Source organism: Poecilia formosa, unplaced genomic scaffold, assembly GCF_000485575.1.
Source record: "Poecilia formosa unplaced genomic scaffold, Poecilia_formosa-5.1.2 Scaffold28, whole genome shotgun sequence".
In the NCBI taxonomy this organism is placed as follows: domain Eukaryota; kingdom Metazoa; phylum Chordata; class Actinopteri; order Cyprinodontiformes; family Poeciliidae; genus Poecilia; species Poecilia formosa.
Genome location: NW_006799967.1, coordinates 3,618,490 through 3,644,201, shown reverse-complemented (window position 1 = coordinate 3,644,201; position 25,712 = coordinate 3,618,490). Strand labels below are relative to the sequence as shown.

The 25,712-nt window shown below is 39.6% G+C and overlaps 1 protein-coding gene across 13 annotated transcripts in view; it reads right to left on the bottom strand.

Annotated features, from left to right (window-relative positions):
- garnl3 (GTPase activating Rap/RanGAP domain like 3) overlaps positions 1-25,712 on the bottom strand; it is an 86,294-nt gene that overhangs the window by 38,452 nt on the left and 22,130 nt on the right. For 12 of the 13 annotated variants that reach the window (XR_001661710.1, XM_016669919.1, XM_016669917.1 and 9 more), the window contains exon 3: positions 9,485-9,554. Coding sequence is in view for 12 of the 13 variants with exons in the window: in XM_016669919.1 (XP_016525405.1) it covers positions 9,485-9,554 (70 nt within the window). In the remaining variant the exon portion in view is untranslated. Of the gene's footprint in view, positions 1-9,484; positions 9,555-19,910; positions 20,239-25,712 lie in introns of those variants that run through there. The other variant, XM_016669914.1, reaches the window with a different exon arrangement.

Here is a 25,712-nt window from a genome sequence, read left to right as displayed (position 1 = left end):
CATCCATCCATCCATCCATCCATCCATCCATCCATCCGTCCATCCATCCATCCATCCATCCATTTTCTTTACACCAGTGTCCCTGGTGGGGTTGAGAGGGGTGCTGGTGCCTGTCTCCACCAAGACATTTCGGGCTCAATCAAACTCTAATGCAGACCACAAAAAGTGAACTTAGGTCTTGGTTTGGTTGAATGAACTCTGGTGCGGTTCGAATGCATGCGAATGGTGTCCAAAGTCAGTTCTCAAGGCCCAGCATCCTACATGCAACAGCTCTGGTGCCAATCTTCAATGGTGATTGGGTGACTGTGCAAGGTACATCATGCTCAGGAAACCGTAAACCGACACACTCATGAAGGGTATTTTAGAGCGACAAATTAATCTAACTGTCGTGCTTTTGGAGTGTGAATGTACAAAAACTATTTAAGTAAAGTCAAGGCAAGTTCATTTGTATAGCAACAAGGCGTGAGTGCTGTATTTGGTCAACATCAGGGAAAAGGAAACAAAACAAACCACACACTTCACTTTGTTTCTAATACGAGGGTTGTGGCTTGTATCCACAGTCGCTGCTGCTGATCTTAATTTATGTGGTTAATAAACACACAAGCAGATGCAGCCACACACAGTGTGAGCCACACATGCTGAGAGTGGGAATAAATTCAAAGTGGCAGCGCAGTCAAAAGCCTCCGAGGCGATGACAGTAACACTGGTAGGAAGGTGGGAGTGGAGCCGTCTGCTCACCAGTCGACGTGAAAGACTGACAGCCAACTCTGAATACCGTGTTCCTCAAAAGACGCGAACATGCTAGCTCTGACAGCAGCCTCGGTTCCGTTCGATCGCCGCGCATCAGCCAGCCGTGGAGACAAACCTACATGCCCACACAGAAACAATCAACACGAGAGTGTCGTCTGAAGAGTTGCACCTCCAACACTTTCCTTGTTTTTTTGTGTTTCACGCAGCCAGCGCCCACCTCTCTGTCACTGCCTTCATCGCTGGAATATTTTCATTTCAAGCTATTTAAGCTGTCGTGTCAGGATGAAGCTGTGACAATCGTTGCCGGCTTCATCGGAGGTACTCAATGCAGTAAAGCTTCTGAAAGTGGACTTGTGGCGTTTTCAGTGAATGTAGCCACTGGACATGGTCCGGGTTGCCTTTGTGCTGTCTTTAAATGCAGATTCTGTCATGAAGTACATGCTGTTAAAAGCAAAAATTAAAAAGTTCCTGAAAAAATAAAAGCATGATAAAAATCAAACAAAAAAACTGAGAGTGTTCTGGCATACAGATTTAATTGATCCTCACTTGTGCTAATGAGAGTAACTGGTGCATGTAATACAAGCAGACAGCCAGTTTGTGACTCTGTGTGGAAAAGGGCTGCAGGATATTGATTTCTTCAATTCGGTGCAGAATTTAATATATTAAACCTCTAATCTTAAAAAAAAATGTCTACTGTGTAGCAAAAAGACCATGACTAGGGACATACAGAGATTTATTGCCACTAGATTTTTGTGTTATTTAAATCCCACGATATAACTATATTTCAAATAACATGATATATTCAAATTACTAAACAGCTACTGTAAGAATGTGACTGTGGCTTGAGAAAAAAGCCAGTAACCCCACAATGTTGATTTCAGCTCTAAAAACTTGTATCTCGGTTACATTTGTGTTTCAGACTCTTATTTTGTAGTAAGAAAAGGAAGTAGTTGCCCCTTTGGGTTGATGCAACTAAAGAAAAAACAAAAAAAACATAACCATCAACGACTCTCAAACAGAAACACACAAAGTGAAGAATATTGGGGCTAAGTGTTAGCTTAGTGCTAAAGTTGGCACCTGGTTGGATTATTCTATTAACACAAGACTAAAGCGCTGTTTACAGTTTATGAAGCCCTACTGCATTTGAGAAATAAAATATTACATTCTTAGGTTTTCCAAAAAAAACCTTAAAACCAGAATTAAATATGGTCTTGTTTCCAAGCAGTCAATCAATATATTTGATAGCATCCTGACGCTGTAGGATTCAGTGGCTGAAATTAATCTTTATCTGTCATAGGCTAAGAACTTTGTGCTGATTTGCTTGGTTTTTCTAATTTACCTTATAGTGCTGTTGGTTTAGAGTTGTGGACATTAGCTACCACGTTATCTCTTTTGAAATCTTACTTCCCGTTTTATTTCGCACAACTCATTCCACTTTTGCACTATGTTTAGTGTATCGTGTATTATGTGTTGGCCCTGTCAGACCTTTGCCTGAGATCGTATTGTCATACCTGAATCTACTTAGTCATTAACTCCCTCAGCATATATCACAACGGGTTTCTGAAAGATCCTAATATGTGTCCAGAATGGGGCTTCCTGGTTGATCTCACAGTAGTTCACCAGTAAATCAGCAAGTTATTGAAACCAAACCATTTTCCTATGACCGTTGCTCACTGGGGTTGGGTAGATCTTTAAGTCTAGTTGAAAAATCTAACAAACCTTGAAGCATATATGGTAAAATGCATACTATACGAATGCTGGTCACCTCACTACCTCTGTAGTTTTGGTTTGTACCCAACTCTTCCGGCCATCTTATGCAAGAGATTGTGTACAAACCTCTCCCAAGCCCAATGAGATAAGGGTGTAAGGAGATGGATGGATGGATTGATGGATGGATGGATGGATGGATGGATGGATGGATGGATGGATGGATGGATGGATGGATGGATGGATGGACACAAGTGTCCACTAGGATTTTATAAATTAGAGCTTACACAGTGTGACACTTTTCAAGTCCTGAAAAATTTTGCCGATCAGACAATGTGCGCCAGGTTTTGCAGTCCTAAGAAAAAACTGAAGTAGGCCATTACCATTACAAGCTAAATGTGTAACCATAAGTGTTGTCTCTTCAGCTTTTTAAGGAAGATTTTATTATTTATTGTAAAGTTTGATTGTGTACTTTGAATAACCTACTTTATGCTTTCATTTAATTAATGTACTTTATTTTTGTACTTTGAACTCCTTTAGACTTGATACAGTTTAAATCTTTAAATCTTCATACGAATAAAATACGGCACGAATTACAAAAACAGTATGTGCAATTACTGCAGCACCATTTTGACCTTCTCTCTGCTCCCAAAAAGGACGCATAAAATTTTTTTGAATTAAACATAAATTATGCTATCAAGCATTAAGCTACATTACCACACCATCCATCCAAAATGTTCTGATTACAAAGGCGTTCACTGGCAGAAACCCACCTTAGTTTCCATCGCTGTTTAATTCTCCTTGCCTGACCTCTTGAGAGTTAATTTTTCAGCTCAGTTTTATCCTCTTTCTCTTCCTTGTTTGAACGTCTTATCTGTTCGTCAAAGGCTGCCTTATAGTGCAGCTTAGCGAAGCTGACGTGTGGTTTTGGGTGACAACAACAAAAAAAAAAACTTAGGGCGGTTCATGTGAAAAAACAAAAAAACAAAAAAAACTTAGGGCGGTTCATGTGAAAAAAAAAAAAAACAGGGCAAGAAAAACGCCAGTGCTGTGAAGTGTCAGTTCCTAAATGAACGCTGCAGAACCACTCCCTCATAAAAAAAAAGTCATTTGAAACTTACTGTGTCAGAAAATGATTTTAAAACAGATTAAGCTGATTTTTGGCGATAGTTTAATGGTGGTAATTTGGCTCTTTTTTTCAGCATAACTTTTTAACACAGACCTCAAAGTAGGATAGCTTGAAGGTGTTATGGTCTGCAGTGTCAGTTTTAGCTGGTGTTTTGTGCTTTGTTTTCCTAAGTAGTTCTACTTTAATAGGTAATGTTTTCATGGTTTTCTTTCCTCATTAACCCTTGAATGCAATCTATGCATATTCACTCTGCCTGCAACCATCTTGAAATCCTGAACAAAAATTTTAGTACTTTAGTGTTAATAACTATTTGTTTTGCAGACAAAAAAAACCCCTAAATCATTAAATGAAGTAAATAGTCAGCAAAGGATAGTTACACAGCATCTTTCACAGATAAAAACCATGAAATGCTTCACAAAAACCTAGGAGACAAAACAGACTGGGTTTAAGGACTGCTGCGGTCATTGAGAAGTGTTAACACCAAAGGTTTCCAGTGATAAAACAAAATGATTGAATTTGTTACTTGCAGCTTCTTCTTTTTTTTTTTCAATGAACCAGAGAAGTCTGAATAATCACTGAACAGAGATGTAGTCAGACATGAGTGTATGTTTTTTTGTGTGTTTCTGTGTGATTGATTTGTCCAGTATGTACTCCCTCTGCCACCCAAGTGCAGATCAATGGAAGAATATGGATGATAATCTAGAAAATAGTCACATTTGAAATATGTAAAACATTTGTGAAAACAGAAAACATGAGGATTCTTACTTTTCTCTAAAATACTACAAAAGTCTTGTCTTATTAGTCAGATGTATCTCCTGTGTGCCAGTTACCGACTTCCCAAAATTATTGGTCAGTAACTGTTTTGTTTTGACTTCATTGCGACCTGTCTCAAGAGACTCGAGTATCTTTACCGATCCTTTGTTTGGGTGGTCTAAATACAGAAACTACAAACATACGGGTAAAGGCTATATTTTTAAAGCATCTCAGTCTGTGAAGACGACAGTGAAAGATATCATCTGCTCCAGCTATGGTGTCTGTAGAGCTGCATCCTCGAATTGGCAACGGCTACCGGCTGCTGCCATGATGCCAAAAATAAAACAAACAGACAAGGTGAGTCATGGCTTGGCTTTTGCTGGTCTCTCCTAGAAGGAACACCCTGCTCTAAATCAATATCTCCCAGTGGTTTTCAGACTTAGGAATAAATATTTCAAAGTAGTGCAATGCAAGAGTCACACTTTGAAAATCAACGAGACAGACCAGAAGGTGCTTTGTAGTTGTAACTAAAAGTAACAAACTGATGGTCTGGAGCATTGTCTTTACAGTCATGTCAGTTTTGTCCTATGTTTATGTAAGTTGTGGTGAGCAGAGCTTTTGTAGCTGGTTTGTGATCAAAATGGCCTGATTTAAGCTGGATTCTGCTCTTCTTGGTACTATTCCTATATTTCTTCAAGGAGACAGTTATTGCAAATTTTTAAACAAAACCCCTTAAAAATTGAGGTCCTCATGGACCCCATTGATTTACATGTAATTGTTCTGGAGGTGGCTGTTAAGGGGTTAATGTAAACAATATGCTCATTTAATTTATGCAAAGAGTTTGAATCATGGTGAAAAGAAAGTACTGGAAGTTTGGGAGGACGACGCTGCTGTGTCCTGGGCTGGTGGACTCATGTCAGGCTCTATAGTCCTCGGGGTTGTCGGCAATCGGGGGCCAAGCTAGGCTATAGTGGGAATCCCTCCCTCTAAACGTCTCTGAAGCCGGCTCACCAGGTGGGGTGGTAATGTGCCCTTCCTCCCTTGGTTCTTCTGAGCTCCAGCTAACTCGGCAAGTCAGTGTGGCATGTTTGCGTCTCTCTTGCTTGGTGCTGGGCTGTCTTGCTGCTGGGAGTTTCCGGGTCACTTTAGGGTCTGGATCCGTGACAGAAGATGGCAGCGTGGGAGGGCTGGGAGGTTTCGATGCTATTTGCCTCTTTGGGGCTGCCTCAGTGCTTCATAGCCCATCTCTGGTTGCTCTGGGGTGGTGCCTTATGTCTGTCCACCTGTCCTCTGCAGCTCTTGGGTACTGAGTGTTGCAGGCCTTTTACCGTCCTTACCACTAACTGTGTACCTTCAGGTGACTCACTCACATACACCCTCTGAACACAAACCCACTTACTTTTACTTGTGTTTGCCCACATGCACAAATACACATACACCCACATTCACATGCCAATGCACTGACGCACTTTCACAGTCATTCAAACAAAGGTTGTTATTATGTGACCTATCTGTGTTGATGCTGGGTGCAGTCAATGATGCAATTAGAAGACCATCTTCAGACATCTTTTTTGCAAAGCGAAGCTGCTTTGGCATATTATGTAGGAAGCCAGTTTCTCCATATGGTATGCCTGAAGTGCCAAGACAACACAGACTGAGCCAACATGGAAAAGGTTGTAAAAACACACACAGCTACCCAAATCTCTGAAATAAGGATAACCCCCCAAAATTTAAAGAGGTCGTACTTTTACTTTAAGCAGTGACTGTACATAGTAATTTTATTTAGAATAGGGATGATGGACAAGATAACACAATGAACATTAAGTTAATTAAACAAAATATATATATATATATATTTGTTAGTTCATTTCAGGAATGAACAATTTCCCAAAGGGCCTGAGGAGCAACACTGAATTTTGTTGAGGGTCAGATAATAAGCTAAACACATCTTTGCCAGGATATATTTGTAAATATGGGTTGATTTTGCTGCTGACAGCAGCAAACACTGTAGTAGAGAAATTAAATGTGGCAGATTATACCTGACAGATGAAGCTTTTTATGTTTGGAAACACACATTATTTGCCACAAAGCCTAAAAATTGGTAAGTTCCTGCATCTCATTGCCTGATAATTTGATTCAGATTGTTACAGCACATCTGTTTCTTGTTGTGGATTCTGCCAATTTAGGAGGTGTGTTGTCATTCTCAGGTAAAGACAGATGTCACCTTCAAAGGAAAAACTGATTTTTCATAAATAGAAACAAAAACAGCATATTCAGAATAACATGCACAATTTACACATTACGCGTGATTGATTTTGGCTTTTCTATCAACATCTGCAAGCCCAGATGTTACCTGGTTGCTGCAGAATAATTTTGCTAGCATGTCTGATATGCCTCCATTTTCAATTGTGCTTCAATTGTTCAGACAACCCTAACAATTCACTCTCTCCATTAAGACGTTAATGCTATTTTCTAGACAGCCATTAGTAGGACTGTACCTGCAGAAACTGTACTCTACTTTTCATGAAGAATTGTTGCAGTGATCAGCCGGAAGATCATGCGATTTGACTGGATATCAATTGATCAGCATATTTCTTGACAGTATTGATGGTGAAGCACTCATATGGTATTTGACTTTCAAATATATGCAGGTAGCATAACAAGGCCGGCACAAATTTAATAAATAATCCTTACCAGCAGGAGTCTGTTTTTAACACACGTCGTTACTGATGGGATAAGAGTCTGTGTGGCTTGTTTATTAGAGGAGGAGGTGGGTAATGGAAAATTAATGACAGGGCTTGATAAGCCCACGCTGATGATCAGAAACAACCTCAGGGAGGAAAACCGCATGTCGCCGAGCATACGTTCTATTTTTGAGCCTTGATTTCAAAGTAAAATTAAATCTTTGCTTTTGTGTGGGAAAGGAAATGTAATTGTTTGTCTGGATTTAAAAAAGGGAAATGGTTTTTGTAATGAGTTTAGAGTGCATATTGCTTTAAGCTGAATGAGCTCTGGTGCATTAGGTAGGACGTGGACAACAAACAATTCCTTCCAAAGAAAGTAATAAACCCCCCGGCCCTGCTGCACTCGGCATGCATATTTGTCATTAAATTTTCATAAAATTCACAAAATTACCCAAGGATCCATAAATGTCATGTTGGTTGAATACAACTATGTCTTCAGTGGGCTTTAGTTCGTCCCAGAACAGGCTGTCCGTGTAGCAGAGCAGCATGGATTCTGTCATGGCGTAGCTCGGATTCGTCCTTAGCGTCTGTGCTTATGTGATGTTAATTGGATACTTGAAAAAATGTCTTCATCCAAGAAAAGTAGAATAGATTTTCTTAAAATATGCTTAAAGTGTCTTTTTTATCTTGGTATCTTATTATCAAAGCAGTGTTTTGTAAAACTTCTAAATTTCACAATGCAACCTCAAATTTCAATACAACCTTATGGGATTTTATAAGACAAACCAACAAAAAGCAGTGCATAACTGTAGGAAAATGGGACGTGCTGTTCATATTACTTTTCTGAAAAGTGGGGCATGCTTTTGTATCCAGTCCCTATTACTATGATACCTTGAAATAAAACCCAATGCTGCCAATTGTCGCTTTATTTGTGAACAGAGTCCACCTAGTTTACTGTCAGTATAAATCCAGATGTACTGTGAAGGCCTCAGAGGTTTGTTAGAGAATATTAGAGAACAATCAACATCATGAAAACCATGAAACACAAAAAAATAGGTCAGAGATGAAGTTGTGTAGAGGTTAAAAGAAAGTTTTTTTTATATGTATTAAAAAAATACCAAATTTTGACCATGCCCTGGAGGATTGTTACATAACTATGAGCAGAAATGCTGCTCAAAGTTATAGGTGTTAAAATATTTGAAGTGAACTCTTCAGGAACAGCAAATTAATTGAGACTGGGGTTTATCAGTCCTAAACAAACACCCACAGCTACAATGGAGAGATCCAGATCAAAGCAAAGCAAAGTGTTGGAGGGGCCCAGTCAAAGTCTCTGACTAAATCCAGCTGATTTTTTGTGATACAGATCTTAAAATTCATGTTTACGTGTTCTAAACCCAGTTAAAGTTTTGCTACTTCATACTCATAGAAAGGCTGTTCTATCAAGTTTAGGCTCATCATAAATATCCTTAAATCCAGCTACTCTCTCACTAGCTTCTAAGTAATGACTTCATACATACATATATATATATATATATATATATATATATAAAACAATGTTATCAATTTTAAAAAATAAACTTGATGTATGTTTTGTTTTTCTTCATGTCTTATTCTTAATACATCAAGATGACACTAATAAGACTTTCAAGCTTTCTGCTTCTTCAATTCAAGATTAAGGACAAACCACAGCCCACGTCCAGCAATCCATTAGAGACCCGCTTGATGTAAAAAGTCGTGGTGGCTTTGGATCATGTGAGGTTCTTGGTGACATCACGGCGTCTCATATTCGCTCTCTGTCTACTTTTATCACACGCGCTCTCGTCTCACACAGCATCGCTGTATGAAGCGTCTGTCTGCTGGTGCTGATAGGGCAACATGTGGTTTCTCAGTGACACTAATCTATCGTGCACGTGGTGTGTGGGACTCATGGACAGACCCTCAATACGTCTCTGGTAGGAAGTACAATCACTCTACAGACTTCCTCCCCCTCCGGGCTATCAGCATGTACAGCTCACATTTAGTAGTGATGCATCCTCACACACACACACACACACACGCACTCATGCACAATCCCCTACGGCAGCTGTGACTCAACATCTTAGTAATCGACCACAAAACCCCACACTGTGCAGCACTTTTAGACCAGCGGAGTTAAAAAAGGCAAGAATTTTGGAGACGGAGGCAAGAGGAGCCAGCGTCACAGCGAGTGGCACACCTGTTGTGCTGAACGCTGGCAAAGCGTGGCTACGGACCACACCCAGTGCATCGTGACTCATCGGCCACCCCCCTCCTCCGTCGTCCATCCACGACAACAGACAGGAGGGGACGGCAGAGAAATTCAGAGACAGATAGGAAGGGAGGGAAGATCATAAAACAAAAGAACTAATGGAGGGAGGGAGCGGTCACCGCTGAGAAGCAGAGAGAGCAACAGGCTGATTGGGGCATCGTGGGTGGGACTCACCAGCTCGACCGAACCATAGTGTTTCCTGCTGAAGTCTCCACGCCTGCAGCCCAGGTCCTCTGAGGCGGAGCTGGAACACAAACGTATGGTCAGACACATGGTCTACATCACACCACAAACACACACACACACACACACACACGCACGCACGCAGCACAGAAACAGAGTGACATCACTCATACACAAGTGGCAGCTGAAGCATTTGATTTTCCTTTAACCCCACTTCTCACACCCTGACTACTGGTTCACTGGCATCTCGTTCTAACTACGCCCGCGCTCGTTCCCTTCCGCTTTCCTCCCGTCCTTCCTGAGCGCGTCTTCGTTGGTGTGTTGGAGCTGCCGCCGGTGGCATGGTGACTGGCCAGAAGCAGCAGCCAACCCACTTCTGATTGAGATGTCGGCCCTGATTGAATTAGGCCTCGGTGATAGATGGGGGACCTGCTGGGGCGGCCAGCTGATGGTTAAAGCACCAAGATGCACGTGGTTTTGAAATTACAGATGCAATTTGACCTCGGTAAAGTGAAGATACTGCACAGAAGAGTGAAAATTACATTTCTGTTCAGTTTTCATTCATTGAACAGAAACTAGTAGAAAAATTAAAATATGCACTCATGTGCAACTCCAGCTTTGGCTCATGTAGTAAAAACATTTTGAGATTTTGCGAAATGCAGGACACAGAAACAACTTCTGTTGGTGGAGATGGCATCAGGCTTTAGCGCTGTTTTGCTGCCATTGTTTTGCTGCCATTTAATCTTTAAAGATTAAAGATGATCTTTAATCTTTAAAGATTAAAGATCATCTTTAATCTTTAAAGATTAAAGATGGAGGATTCCCTCCAGTTTCCTGAACCTCACAACAAGCAAGAAGTAGATATTTGAAACTTTAAAACAGCCGCACATCTTGATGGGAAAGTGATCTAATCACACATCAAACCTGGTTTAGGAATAAATAAGGCAGGCTAATGGTGTGAGGAAGTGGCTTTTTTTTTCCAGTATAACTCCAAACCATCGACCAGTGCAGCAGTTGGTTACCAAGGAAACTCTGGACGCAGGCTGCTGAGAGACAGATGAAGGAGTCACTGACAATTTTTTAGGCAAGTCCAGCTGTGACACGAGAGTGACTCAGTCCGACAGATGCTACTCGCCTATCAAGTAGTTTTATCTCATATATCTGAAGAAACATGCAACCGATATCCTCTGAAAACAATAATTGTTTTAGTTTGTATATTTTATATGGTATAAATGTTTATTTCTTCTAATTCAAGCTATGAGCTGATCATTCAAACAGCCTTTAGATGTTTGTGCCATGTGAAAAAGCACATATTGAACAAAAAAAAAGAAAAATCTATTTGTAGCTAAGTTATTTTCACTGTAATTTTCTGGGGAATCAGATAATTATGTCAATTCTATATCAAAGCACAAATTAAGCTTTTAAAATGTTCAAAATTGCTCCATCAATCTAATTAGCAAACATATTTTAAGCAAAATAAGTACATGTACTTAAAATCATTGTTTCTACTCCAAAGGAAAAGGTGTATCCATAATATTTTTGCATTATTATATCAGAACAGAATTTTTATTGCATCTAAATCGACAGTTTCTTGAATCCTCAAACCTTTACATGAGCGACTCAGTTTCAAGGTGCAGAATCTGACTTCTTTTTCTTTTACATTTTGAGGTTACATTTGAAATGTAAAAAAATTCATGCACTTGTCCTTCAGTATTCAACATAAATAGGTAACAGTGGCAGACTTTCTCATAAATACACACAAAATTCTATGTAGATAACCACTATATGCAAACGCCAAAACCTTTCTATAATTTTTCAGAATAAAATTGTTTCAGAGCAGCAGTAATGTGATTCAGCCTAACTCCACAGGGGAGACACTGAGTACAGATACGAGCTCCACAGATCACAACAATCTGTCCCTTTAGGTTCCAGCTGGTGAGCAGATCTTTCCCCTTCAAATAAACACAAATCCATCTTGTTCTGCGATTACAGATGAGTAATAAAGAAAACTAGTCACAGATGCAGCTAATTATTTGTTTATGTTGGCTGTATGATGCAATCGCTGGCGAAAAAAGAGTGTGCAATATTACTTTACAGCATAGTGACCCTTCAAGGACCTTGTCTGAAACCATACTCATAATGCTGCAGCACCGAAGAGCCTCAGTATTACTCTTTATTTTCAGGAACAATGATCACATTACTATTGATCAAAGGGCTAAAATCTTTGAAACAAATTAAATAACAGAGAACAAACTGGGTATGATGATAAATGAAGCTGTCCGTACAGTGTGAGTAGTGCTCTTCAAGCTCCCTTTTAAAAAAAAATAATAATAAGAATAATTGATGGTTTTTAAGAGCCAAAGCACAGTTCAAACACAAAGGTTCGAACTTTAACACCTCACAAAAAGCAGTGAAGTTATCCCATTATGTTGTCACCATCAGGGATGCCACAAAAGACAGTCGGCTCTCCATAAATGTAACGGTTACGGTGGGATTGTGAGGGAGATAAATCCAGCCTGCTTCTAAAGCAGCAACTGTTACAAAAGTTACAACTTTACATTTTTGTGAGATGACGTCTTGGAAATGTTTTACAGAAATAAAGCAATCACTATTAATTTAGACATACCTTATTCTTTGAATGCAACACTGACAAACTGTCTCCATTTCATTTATGTCTCCATACATAAATGAAAATCGAACCTACTGCTGTCTGCAGAAATACACTGCTCAGTCAGAAACAACCAATCAGAGCTAAGAGTCTAAGCGCTGTCACTCTGAACATACAAGCTGTAGTGTGGGGAACCAGCTGTAGCTTAGCAGAAAGCAAGAGGGAGGGTATGAGCAGCGCATACACCAGGGTGACTGACTGGTCTATTTCTGCAGATAGCAGTAGGACCACCAGCAGAAGGCAGAGGAGATTGATTTGTTCATCACCCATTATCCGTCTCATCCTGTCAGGACATAGTGATAGTTTTAACAAATTTGTAAAAAGCATATATATATATATTTTTTTAATAAAAGCTACAAACTGCAGCTTTAATTCCTATTCTTACGTGAAGCACAAAGCATAAAACCAGGAAAGAGTTGTCCAGACGTCTGCTATGAATTCAACTTAAAATTCAGTTTTCCAAAAGGAAACTCTATTATTTTTATAACAGCAAAGACGTGAGATTGTACTGCACAAAATCTGATCCATGAATCTTCCATAAAACCTCATAAATGTAATTCTGTAGAAACTGTAAAACTCTTCAGGGCTCTGGGAATCATTTGGGGAGCTCAGGACAGCTCATCTATAGACATTTCTTTCGTCTCCTATTGGTCTATTATTGTGTTCACTGTGTACAAAGAAGCCCAAATGACCAAATTATTACATTGTGTGATCTCTACCATTGAATATTTTGCTCCTTTAATGTATGAACCTATAAATAGAAACATCGATCTATAGGTCGATCTGGTTGCATTGCCCAGAAATGTTGGTCTGATCAAAAACCACAGAAAACAAGTGAAACTCAGCGGTTTCCAGACTTTCAACCAGAACGTGTCTCTTCTGTCATTTCCAGACCAGAACATCAAATCCTTCCAGCAAATAAAAGGACAACCTAAAGATATTTGCCAATATGCCAAGAATTTCTCTAGATGGAAACTTTTTTGTGTAAACATTACCTAAAGGCGCCAAAAAAAAAGAATGTTTTTCTCTTCAGCCAAAGTTTAGGGAACACAGGTGAAAGTGAGAAGTCTGGCAAGACGAGAGGTTTTCATGGCTCAACTCTATTCATCATCACTGAGCACATTGTTATGGCTTTACATATCAAACACTCACCCTCTGGTTTTTGCCTTTTTAAAGCCACACCTGAACAAACACCAGGATACTCAATCTGCAACGCCTGAAATAGACTCTCCTCCTTTAAATAAAGGGAACATGCCCTACTTCTCAGGGAAGATCCATGGTTTCAGATTTGGGGTTACTGATCTGCAGCCAGATTGCATCAAAGTCAGCCAATGACTCTTTAGATTACAGCAGAATAAAAATTTTGTGACGGTGCCAGAAAGAGAAAACCAGCAAAAGACAGAGAGGTGACCTCCAGGCTTGCTTTCTGTATGATTTGAATTAAATTGATGTGTCTTGAAATACCTGACAAAAGTAATTGTTCCCAAAAAGTTAAACGAATTTAAAATAAAAGAGACAATGTCCAGTCCTCCCGGAAAAGGTGTTAAATTGCAGAAAACACAAATAACCTAGTTTTCTTGAAATTTCTACAAAACAAAAACATAATGGAAATGACAAACCCCAACAACCCTGATTACCCTTGTTCGTCCTTTTACTTTGTTCTTATTAAATAAACAAGATGAAAATATGATTTAGACAGATCTACAATACCGTAACCTCAATTACTCTTAATTTAAAATGACAAAAATGAAATTACAGTTTTTATCTCGAAACCGCTCAATCCTATTTTTCACATTCTCAGAAGTAACAAATGAAGAGGAAAAAGTGAATTGGAAAACTGAGTTATTTTGCAAACAAGAATGGACAATAATGTTGGTCTCTAGTTTTACAGAGCTGGCTGACATACCTGCAGCCGGACTTGGAGCAAATTATTTATTCGTTACCAAACACTCCCTGCACATATTAGATTTTTATTTGTACAACTTTTGAAAATAGGGATCCTTTCTCCTTTCCATTTCACAACCATAAGCTACTTTTGTAAGATTCGACTGTAAAGAATATCTTTGCCTGAATCTGTCAAAAGTCTTTATTGGGCTATAACTCAAATTCAAAACGGTTGTTTTATACCTTTTGCGAACCTTTCTATCCAAAGAGCCTTTTGCTCTGGCTGACATTCTGGTGCCCACACACTTCTCTGCTTCTGTTTCCACCGAGAGTAAGGTTGTTTATGCATAATTCACGGTGAAGCTTTAAGAACACATTTGTGCATCGATACTACGGCATGCATTCATCACTGCACCTTTACCGTCCTTGCTTTCTATCTCAGCTCCATCAAAACCTCCACACTGGTTTTTTTTTTTTTCTGTTTGCTTTGCTCTTGCCTTTCCACTTAGCACCCAAGTCACATTTCCTCTCACCCTTCGCTGTTCCTCTGCAGAGAGAGTCATGAAATGGCATTACTGCATCTCAGGGGAATTTGATTAATTAATACAACCCCACTGTGGCTAATAAAAACCTCTTTTTCTCCCTCTATCTCTCTTGTGTAGATTTTATGGGTTTATAGTGTCCTGCCATGATTTAAGGCGCTCCAAGTAGGTTTGGATAATTAAAAAGGTGAGAATAGTTGGCTTTTTAAGCCCTCGCTATTGCTGCCTCACTTAATTCTGAGATTTTACACATTAGGACGTCATAAAATGTCCCCTGGTTTTCACCAGGCCGTAAAATTAGGTGACTTGGAACCTTGAATGGTCAAATTACACCGTGACAATATATATTATTTTATTCCACATAATAGAATCTGACCTAAAGGGTTTGACCTCTTAAGTCTTCTGCATCGTTACGGAAAAATATTGACCATTCATTTATATCTCTTTGCTTCAGTTTATACAAGTTTGTGGGCATTTGTAAAAATAAATAAATAAATAAATAAAAAATGCTGGAGATCTTGTAATATCTTAGCTGGAGATATTAGTAAGTTGGCACAGCTCACCACTTTTTTCAAGCTTTTATAGTTTTTTTTTTCCCATGCTACACTCAAGCAGGTTGATCTCTTGTTTTCAGCAACATTTGTAAAAGTGCTGAGATAGAACACAGGGTTTACTGTAAGGTGATATTGATCAAGGTACGACGACGACCACACAATTTTCTAAGTTCACACTTAACTGTCTGGGCCATATTTGGTTCACATAGCTTTGGAGTGTGTAAAGTTGCTGATATAACAAGTATTAACATGTGTGTAGTGGATAATATTGTGACTTCTGCAGACTAATATTCTTTAGTCTGCAGAATATCTCTATACTAACACTTCATATGTTATGCTGTTGTTGTAAAGTAAAAGCAAATTACTTCTGACTGCTGTAACTCAAGCACAAATCACAGAGTTTCAAGGTGAAGTCATCTGATTTCTAAAAATACAAAAAAGGCCACTATAACTCAAGTATTCTTTTGAAAATCTGATACACAGCATATACTTTTCTTTAGGAATAAGGAACTACTAAGACTGATAAATGTAGGAATTCAGCTGAATCCCAAATCATCATCATCGTCATCATCGTCATCATCATCATAAGCGTGGTGCACACATCTCCGTTTTAGCTTCATGTCCAAAGGAGCTTTTGTTTTTCAACTTTTGATATTCATTCAAAGGAAATTTCACAAAACGAAGTTACATTTTCTCATTCCACAGAAAAGAGGTTCATCAGAGATCAGACACAGATTCATCGACACGCCCATTTTCCGACACAAAAACTTTGGCTTTTTGTCAACATAAATGACAGCAAAGCATAAAATGTCATATGTTGTACTGTTTTATTCTCCTGCACTTATCTGAACTGGAGACTAGACTGTTACATAAAGCCAAAGCACTGATGTTAGGAGTAGTTGTTTGAAGCATTGCTGTTCTGTCGATGCAAAACATTAACACCTGCTGGTCTCATTTGAGCAAATTTATTTATTTATTTTACCCAATAATTAGCAGTAAAAAGGAAATGTGTTTTTTACAGACTGAAAAGGTGTGTTAGTCTTCAAAAGTGAAATCCTGCTTCATAATTTTATCTGTTTCGGGGATATTTTAGCACATGTAAGAGGTGTATAACCTGCGGTGAACCAAAAGCTGTTTTTGCTGAACATTGCTTCTGTGAGACCAGGCAGCTGAAAACTCTCCAAGCTGTGCTGACATCTATAAAGAGGAAGAACAAGCTGAGGGATTAAAGTGCTTGGAGGCTGATGAGGAACATGTACCTGTCAGCAGAGCTGTGGGAGAGCAGACCACACTCACGTTTCAGCTCAAACTCATATCAGAATTCAAAACTGGATCGCGGCAACAACATCTGGATTTAGTGTTTTAAAAAATAAAATCCCCAGTCAAGTAGAGAACAGTAAGGATTCAATGTAAAGAAGATCCCAACTTTCTTAAACTCCTCATCTAAGAGTCAAAGTAGTGGTTAACTTTATTAGTTTACATTCTTTCCAATTCACCACAACTGTGTTTAGATGCTGGTGTCTATTATTTTGGGTCAGTGCTTTACTTGATAAAATAAATAAGACATCAAATCTGTTTTCTTAGCTCAGGTCTCTTGCGCTGTCAATAGTTTTTCCTGGTAACGAAACAATAAATCTAAAGCCAGAAATACCCTCTACCTTGTACACAACATGCTTAATGTGGACTGTTCAGTCAAAAATCTCTAAAAACACGTCTGGTTTCAGGAAATCATTCATAACCCGGACATGTGGTTTGGAGATTTGGTGTCCTTCAGAGAAAGTGTACTGTCTTACAGTGTGACTGTATGAGTCTGGGTTTAAATGAGCAAAAAGTCATGCGAAGAAAGTAGGATAACTCGTTAAATATTAAATCCTTTGAAAAGAAATGTTCCCTTATGGATTTCTAATCTAATCCACTTTTTAAATTTATATCCAGAAAAGACGAATGAATGCTTTAACAAGCTGGCGGTACCAGAATTGTTTCATTACTTAGAAAGGCGATGTTGAAAGAGTTTGTTTAATTTCTCAGAAGTTGGACTTGGCTCTGGGAATGTTAAAACCCGAGTTAAACGTGGTCCAGTTGCAAGTCAGAAAATCTGTTCATATTTGCTGGTTAGCGACAAGGCTTGCAAACTATTGAAAGGGAATATGTAATGTACTTATTTCTGGTTTTCCATTCAAACACCAGGAGAATGTGTCTATATACACACACAAACAGATGGTTTATAAGCACGGATACTAAGCCCAGGCTTTCTCTATAGATCTTTAACTTTCCAAGTCAGAAATTCAAAGTCAAATGCAAACTGAATGCATCATAACGTAACACCGGATCAATATGAATAAATAAATTTTAAAAATCATAATGCCTGAGAGTTGAGGGGCAGTTTGAATGTACATACTAGCATGGTACCACTGTTTGCAATCTGGTTGGCGTTGTTGGCTGGTTGGTGTTGCTGTGTCAGACTCGTGGCATGCTGCACAGCACATTTTGATTGTCAGGAGTAAAACAGTTCCTATGCTTGCCCTGCATTTAAAACTGCTCTTATGTTTCTACATCACTTGAACTTTGCAATCCAGTGTCCAGACGTTCACTCTCCGGCAACCTAATGGATGTTGGCCAAAGAAAAATTACTCTGAAAGCCCAGGCCAGAGACAAATGGCTCAGAAACGGACAGAGGTAAGATGGATATTCATTACTGAGCTGCTCTACACTGTAATAGAGTATGGGAGAGGTTACAAATTATGGTTTCTGTCACAGCAGAGTGGACAGTATTCACTGAAATGCTTAATTTGTGTAAACTGTAGCTCTGCTCTGACAGTCGTCGTTCTAGGCTTCCAGCTGTTTTCCAAAGCAAGGCCTCTTTTAATTATACTTTATACATTACAGACCGTGAAAGACTCATTAATGAGTCTAAATAATAATAATGACGATTCAACAACAACAACAACAACAACAAAACTAATCATGTCACATCACCAAGGAAGCAAATAGTTCACCTATTTTTGAGGAAAGTGGGGAAGTGCAGCGGCTACAGCCCCCCCTTGTGGCGGCTGAAGGATACAACTTAACATTAACTGTGGAAAAAGCAGCAAAGTTCATGGTGTCATTCTACATAAGCAGATATGTTAACTGTGGAAGAGGACAAAAAACTCACACCTATAATCAGTAAAAAGTTCTGTTTATGGATAAACTCGCGTCAGCTCTACAGCACAGCAATTTGCTACAGGAAGTTAGAAGTGTGACAATGTATTTGTATATCTGGCCGCATGGCAACCATTTTTGCAGTTCATCACAAGTGAGAGCTTTAAATATCAGTGCCTCTGAGGAGATAATCTTAAAACCATAAGATTAAAAGTTTCCTCATAGAGTTGCTCAAAAAAATGGGAAAGTGGTCAGAAATTAAAGCATTATGACTTTGCAGTTTATTTCCGCAGGAGCAAATAAAGGACTTTCTCAAATGCATTCTTTTTAAATTCTCTTTTGTAATCATCAAATTGGCTATATTCAGAAATTGTGAAAATATCCAACACTAGAAGAGTTGTAATTTAAATGAAACTGCAGCTTAAACGTGTGTGTGAAGTAATTTGACCTTCCCAAGGTTTTTAAAAGGCTACAGTTTTAACTCACTGAAATGTTTTTTCATATTATTCTTACACCTTAAAGTAATTCTAATAGTTTTCTGAGAAGCAATGACGCACTGTTCCACCCCTAACTTTTTGCTGTGCACTGCCCTGTCAGCTGGCTGCCCTGTTAGCCTCCCTTATGACAAAAGAAAAAAAATGTGTTTTTGGAAGTATCTTTGGTTTTATATACTTTTGGCAAAGGCTTTTGGAGCAAAACCAGAACAACATCAAATAAATACTATGCTCTTACAACTTTTAAAAAAATCGAACCCTAATTTTATAACATTAATTACCACACGTATTACTATTGTGTTTCAAATAAGCAATTCCTATGATATAAGACACAAATGATAATCATCAACTGCCTCTCAGACTTTGAAGAAGTGGTTTTCATTAAATAAATTTGTTGACTTTCATCTCTCTCTCTCTCTCTCTCTCTCTCTCTCTCTCTCTCTCTCTCTCTGTAGAACTAAAAAAAAGAGCTGCAGTGGCGCCACCAACATAAAGCCGGACCTAACCTCGGACTGAACCAGAACCAAACTGTCCATTTTCAATTCATTCCAAGCACATGTGTTATTATCTCTCTCTATTTATTTATTTATTCCTGTGCCTCTTTGCCCTGACTATATGCACTTACCCCTCCCTCAGCCTCCTTTCTCTACCTTGAGACAAAAGCATGACATGAATAATTCATATTTTTCCGTGTACATAGTAATGTGTCCGCTGTTGGCGGAAAGGGCATATCAGTCAATGAATTTATATTGTTCTAAAACTAAAGCGCGAACCTGAAGCATTGTTTAATTAAAAAGCTGGGTTAATTGGAGACTTGTAGATTCGGAGTTATCCAAATATCCGCAAAAAAAGATAGAATAAATCTCACTTTACACATGCAGAAACCTTAAAAGTCTCTTTTGAAAAGCCAGTTTGGTAAAAGAAAGAAAAAAGAAATCGCTTAAACAGTGCAACAAATGCTCTACACACCGGAGCAGGTGTAAAGCTTTGCCTCAACTGCTTTGGGCTGCGTAACACAAGCTGCAGGAATACGACAGAGAGGAACGACAAGACAGAGGAGTACGAGCATTCAACAGATGATCGCGGCCATGCATTCACACAGGTACGAGAGCAGAATTGAGTTGGTTCCGTTACCGCTGATTGAAAGTCAACAGTTTGTTAGAGGCGGGGTCCACACTGTTCATGTCCCCATGCGATGCGAGGTCCAGCGGACGAGGCGGCAGCAAACAGACCCCCGGAGTGTTTTAGTTTCTCCCCCCCTCTCTCTCGCTCTCTCTCTCTCTTTCTCTCTTTCTCTCTCCCTCCGTCTGAGAGCGCAGGGACATCAACTGCTGCGCAAACTCCCGAGAAAACAGCTGATCGCGCAGGCCGGGCTGGTGGTCTCCGACCGCTCTGGGCTCCCACACTGTTCACTCACTGCTTAAGATGATGAAGCGGAACGACTCTGTCAAAGGAGCTGTGTGTTTACTGTGCTATCTCTGGTCCCCTCCCTCCCCACTCCAATCCCACCGCCCCACACATACACTATTCTCCCCCCACACACTCTCTCTCTCTCTCTCTCTCCTTCACACATACACTAACATTTATGGTGCATTTCTGGTCACCACCGTTTTTTTTTTGTTTTTTTTGTTCCCCTTTTCCTGCGCTTGGTTAGATGGATTAGCCTGAGGCTCTGCAGACCAAAGAGCCTCATTCAGAGCAGCTTATTCTTCTTGATTTGCTGCTGTTATGTCACCTAGGAAGAAGACTGCTGGACCTGGAGCAGGGAGCAGCAATGAGCCCTTAGACACTGTATGAAAAAAAAAAAAAAAAATTGAAAACATATTTTAACCCCCCTCCTCCCCCCGCCGCCTCACTATTAATGCTGTGCTGATCAGATCATCTGTTTAAAGTTTGGCACACGAGGATCCCTAATCGAAAAAGTCACTAGAAAACGTCCAAAGTCCAGAATGTGATGTATAAGTTTGATATGATTTGCACAAGTTGTAATCGCGCAAAGGAAAATCCTCGCAGATTCTAACTTTACGTGAAAACCTGTCAGCGTCGATCAAAAGCCACTTCCCCGCTATATATTTTTTCTTCATTCATTTAAGACGCCTATCTGCCTCATGTGATGTCATCATCTCAAATAAGTACAAAGTGGAAATGACCCCTTTCATCTCCAGTGTGCTGAGTGTTTTGTGAAATCCTGTGATGGAAATCTGTATTTCCTTACCCAGCTGGGTTTTCATCATCAGAGTACACTTGTCAACAGGATAAAAAAATAAAATAAAAACCCAGCACTGGCTGGTATCTTTAAAAGCCCTCAAGTAGTTTGCAGTCAGCTGAACATCCATTTCCAACCGGAAAATTGAGATGAATCCAGCAGGTTTACTGTTCACTAAATATCGATACTAACAGGACTGGTTATCCTTCTTCTCACAAAGTGTCACGATCCACCCCCTCTTATCTGCTACCAAGTCTTGCCTCAGACTTTCTAAACAACAGACCCAGACCATGATGAAATGATTTACCTCCTTATCACTCACTCTTTGCAGTCTCATCTTTTAACCTCATAAAGATATTTTTATAAGAAAATAATAAAAAAATGTTCTGTGCCACCTTAAGGTTTGTGGTACTTTATCCAGTTATCGCTTATCGTATTTTAGCTCCTATTGCTGAGGCTGTATTGCATAACTACCGCAAGCTAGAGCCAAATAAATGCCTTGCCGTAGGCAACAACAGCACATTCTATGAGTTTAATGTAGAGTGAGCCTTATTGTTGTCATTTGTATGGAGAAAAATGTGTTGTTCTGTCTGCAACTCCTTCTCCAGGGTTGCCAGGGAACAGCAGTCCTCTTCCCAGATCTTCCCTCCATCCATTTCCTGTTCCCCCTTCACGGCCAATAGGACTTCAAGTTCAAGGGGTGTGGATGTTTCTGCAAGGAACTTCATGTGTTTAGTGTGAGTTGGCATCATAAACAATGACAACTGCATCTTCCTTGATTCTCTTCCTCCCTTCCTGTTTTTGCAAGTTTTATAAATAATAATAATGCCTGACATATAGAAATCTCTTGTGTTAATACAAGCTGAACATTCATATTTGATATTTTGAAAGAAATGGAATTGAAAGTTGAGTCTACATATTTTTTTTTCTCCATGAAACATGCAGGAGCCCAGGTTATAAAATGATGCAGTTTAGCAAAAGATTATTGCCTCCGCTTTCATTCTGGAGTCAATCCAGTATTTTTCTTTCCATTATCGCGAATTGAGCTCATTGCTCAATTAAATATTGAAATAAAGGCCTTCAGTGCAATAAGGTCACTTTGCTGGATGGACTTGCAGTAGATTAATACATTGGTTTGCCCAATGCTGGTTGTGTGGTCATTTTTTTGTGTTTAGACATAGTAAAATCGATGCATATGTGAGACTATTTTATCACCAGTTATTGTGTGTGAGCTTAAATAACCTAATGTGATATTATTAATAGTAAGGCACTTTCTTTTGAAAAGACAAAGCATCAGTCAGTAGGAGTAATTTTCTTAAAAAATTATTTAATCGCAGGCTTTTGTTGTTGTTGTTGTTGTTGTTGTTGTTGTTGTTAGGACCGTAAATGTGGCACTGAACCAGATTTCTGTTGCCGTAATTGTTTCTTTTGCTCAAGCAGGATAAGAATAAAAATCCTTTTGTAAAAGCATCAGAGTGGAAATGAACTAGAGCATTGTCTTACTTTCGAGTATAAATTTCTCTCTTTTATTTCCCCTGATAGTGTTGCCCTGCTAAATTGGTGCTAGGTAACATATTACAAAAAAAAAAAAAAAAAAAAAGAGCGAGTGTTTCCAAAATGACAAATAAATAAATTAATTAATTAAACTCCAATAAATGACTACTACAATAAATTGAAATTGCTTTTCATTAGTCAGCGTGTGTAATAACAATGAGAAGAGCATCTGGGGAGCAGAAGACATTTAAAGAAAGCAGAAGGACGGGAGAACAAAACAAAACCACATCGGAGTGGATTTTAATCCTTCACTCTACGCCGCCCCTCCTTTTGACACCAGTCACAATCTCAATTACAGCGGCTGAAACCTGAGCTCAGGTAAATCTGACACCCTCGCAGTGGCACAGCCGCAGCCTACGTTAGCAGCTCAGGCTTCATATATAAACACAACATGAAAGAGTGCAGGAATGCTCAGCCGCGGCTGCACAGCACTCAGCTGCTCATTAATTTCAGATCAGCAGGAACTCCCACCCCTCTCTCTCTCTCTGCGGCCCCACCGACACCACAGGATAACACCTAAAGCTACAAGCATGCGTAACATGTTTCTTTTATTTTTCCCTTTCTCCAAAAATAATCTCATGTTTGAGCTGCAGCTTAAGGCTTGGGGAGAAAAACAAAACAAAACAAAAAAAAAAAGAAAAAAAAAAAAAGCTGTTTCCAAGTGTAACCAGAGCCTTGCATCAGGATAAAGTTACAGGAGTCTAACCTGAGACGCCTCAAAGCTCCCCAGGCTCTAATTAGTGCCCAGAGAGATTACTACTACGCACAAAACGCTCATACATCTTACATAAACCCGACTGTGACACGCCCGCCCCTGTGCTTTTGCATGAGGTCATCTGCTTCGTTCATTGGCGAAGTCGGTGAGGTCAGTCTTTAACAAGGGAAGTGAAAAGACTTTCCCTGCAAACAAGTTGTTAAAGCGGTCCTCCTGCTCTTTGCAGAAGGAGTTGGTGTAATGGGCAAATGGCTTGCTTCAGGTGATAAACAAATCCCACTCCATATGCTTATCTGGAAACCTGAGATGATAACCTTTTAAGGCGTTCAGTAATTTGCTTTTATTTGAGCTGTTCTTTTTATAGGCTATACAACCTTTATTAAAAGGCAAACAAAATTGCTGAACAAGTTTGGATTTGCCGTAGATTTTTTCTAATATAGGAACAGTCAAAATTGGAATGCACATTCAAACATATATAAGCCCACTAAAAAAATTAGTTTAAATGTCTGAAGCCATATAATTTGGTTGCAAGATCTATGGGTCCTGCCACAGTTCTTGCTTGATGTCCGACCACTCTTGTTATTGGCACACCTCATTTAAATTGGTTTCATGCCTTTAAGAGGTCAAGGTCTGATATTTTGGAAGATTATTCCAGGACTGTTAATGCTTCTGCAGACCAAGACATTTTGGACAATATCATCTCCAATCTTTGTTGGGACAATTTATGAATGGCAGCTACCTGTTCCCTCACTACTCAGGGTTTTCCCAATACAATTTTTTCACTTACAATACGATGCTGATATTGCAGATTTGAGTTTTGGCCAATATCAATACTGACCCGTCACAATATTAGTACAAATCACACACACACTTTTAGTACTTATTTTGTATTAGAAAAGACTTGATCTAGTGATATTACTCACAGAACAATAGTTGACAACAATAGATATGAAAACTGACCGATTTATTATAAGCTAACGGGTCTGCATGCAGGACACAAGCCCTGATGGATGGAAATGTTGGAGTGAAGAACTTCTATCAGAGATTTGAAATGCAGGCAGATATAATCTGATATTCCTTTTGCTGCTGATACTGTACCGATATCAATACCGAATCGGGGCACCACTTATTTATAATGGTGCACCAGTGCACAAAGCATGTTGCTTAAAGACATGGATAAGAGAGTTTCTTCTGAAGGAACTTGACTGACCTGCACAGAGACCTGACCTCAACCAAAAAGAACACCTTTGAGATGGGTGAGAGCAATCAGCCTCTCTTGTCCAACATCAGTGTCTGACCTCACGTATGCAAATGACCAAACATTCCCATAAACCTCATAAAAGCTTTCCCAGAAGAGCTGAAGCTGACATCTAGCAAACCCTCTGCAGCAGGAATGGGAAGTGGAGGTGTATGCACACATGCGATCCTGCATGCACATATAATTTTGACCCCATTAAATTTATATAATCATTTCAAAAAGAACCGTTCAAATCCGCCATCGAATTGCCAAAATACTTGATGTACTTTGTCAACATGGCTGTAATTACCTGTTAAACAGACCCCATTCCCCCTTTAAATTTTTTTGTCTGTTGAGCCTTGTCAGTATTGATTAGGAAGCGAACAATACGCTGTAAATCTTCCACTGCGTGGAGCCTAGCAGAGCGAAAGTATCCCAGGCTCTCTGCTCCCCACACAAATTAAACTTCAAAAGGCGAGGATTTAAACGTAGGTGTAAGCATTACGGCGTGTGGGTTTATGGTCCATGTGTCCACACCGCGGATGTGAGGCCATGGATCTTCAGGTGGGATAACCGTGTTTGTGCAGGCACTCGCAGATCTGGCAGCCTGAAGCGCCTGAATCTGCATGAAACGGATCAGGAGCTCTCGATTCAATAGTGCGATAATCCCCCCGAGTCATGGCGCCTTCCTTCTGGACAGCTGCAGCTCTGGCCCTGTGGTGGCCCACATGAAGCCACTGCACCTTTCCCACGCATTGCAACCTGCTTGAAACTGGATGGATGACTTAAACTTGCCGATATCAGCTGCTTTGTAGTTCTGAAGCCATCCGATGAGTGAAATAACAAATCTTCCGCACGGTATATTATGCAAAGCAGACCAGAAGCTGCTACAGAGGAACTGTTATCTGCTGCGCGTGTCGTGATGCCACATGCAAATCAAACACACCCGCCGTGCCGAGTTTCCTTTGTTGCGAGTCCAACCCTCAGTAGGAAAAAAGTCATAATAGTGGGCCTCATTTGCATGTAGCATTGTTGGACTTATGATATATGCTGTGATACAACACAGGAAGCCAACAGAAGCTCACATTAAAACCAGTTTCCCCTTTCAAGCATTCAACAGACTTCATTTGCAGTAAGCAGCCACCTGTATCCCCCTCACGTGTTGTCTAAAAGCGCACACACACACACACACACACACACACACACACACACACACACACACAC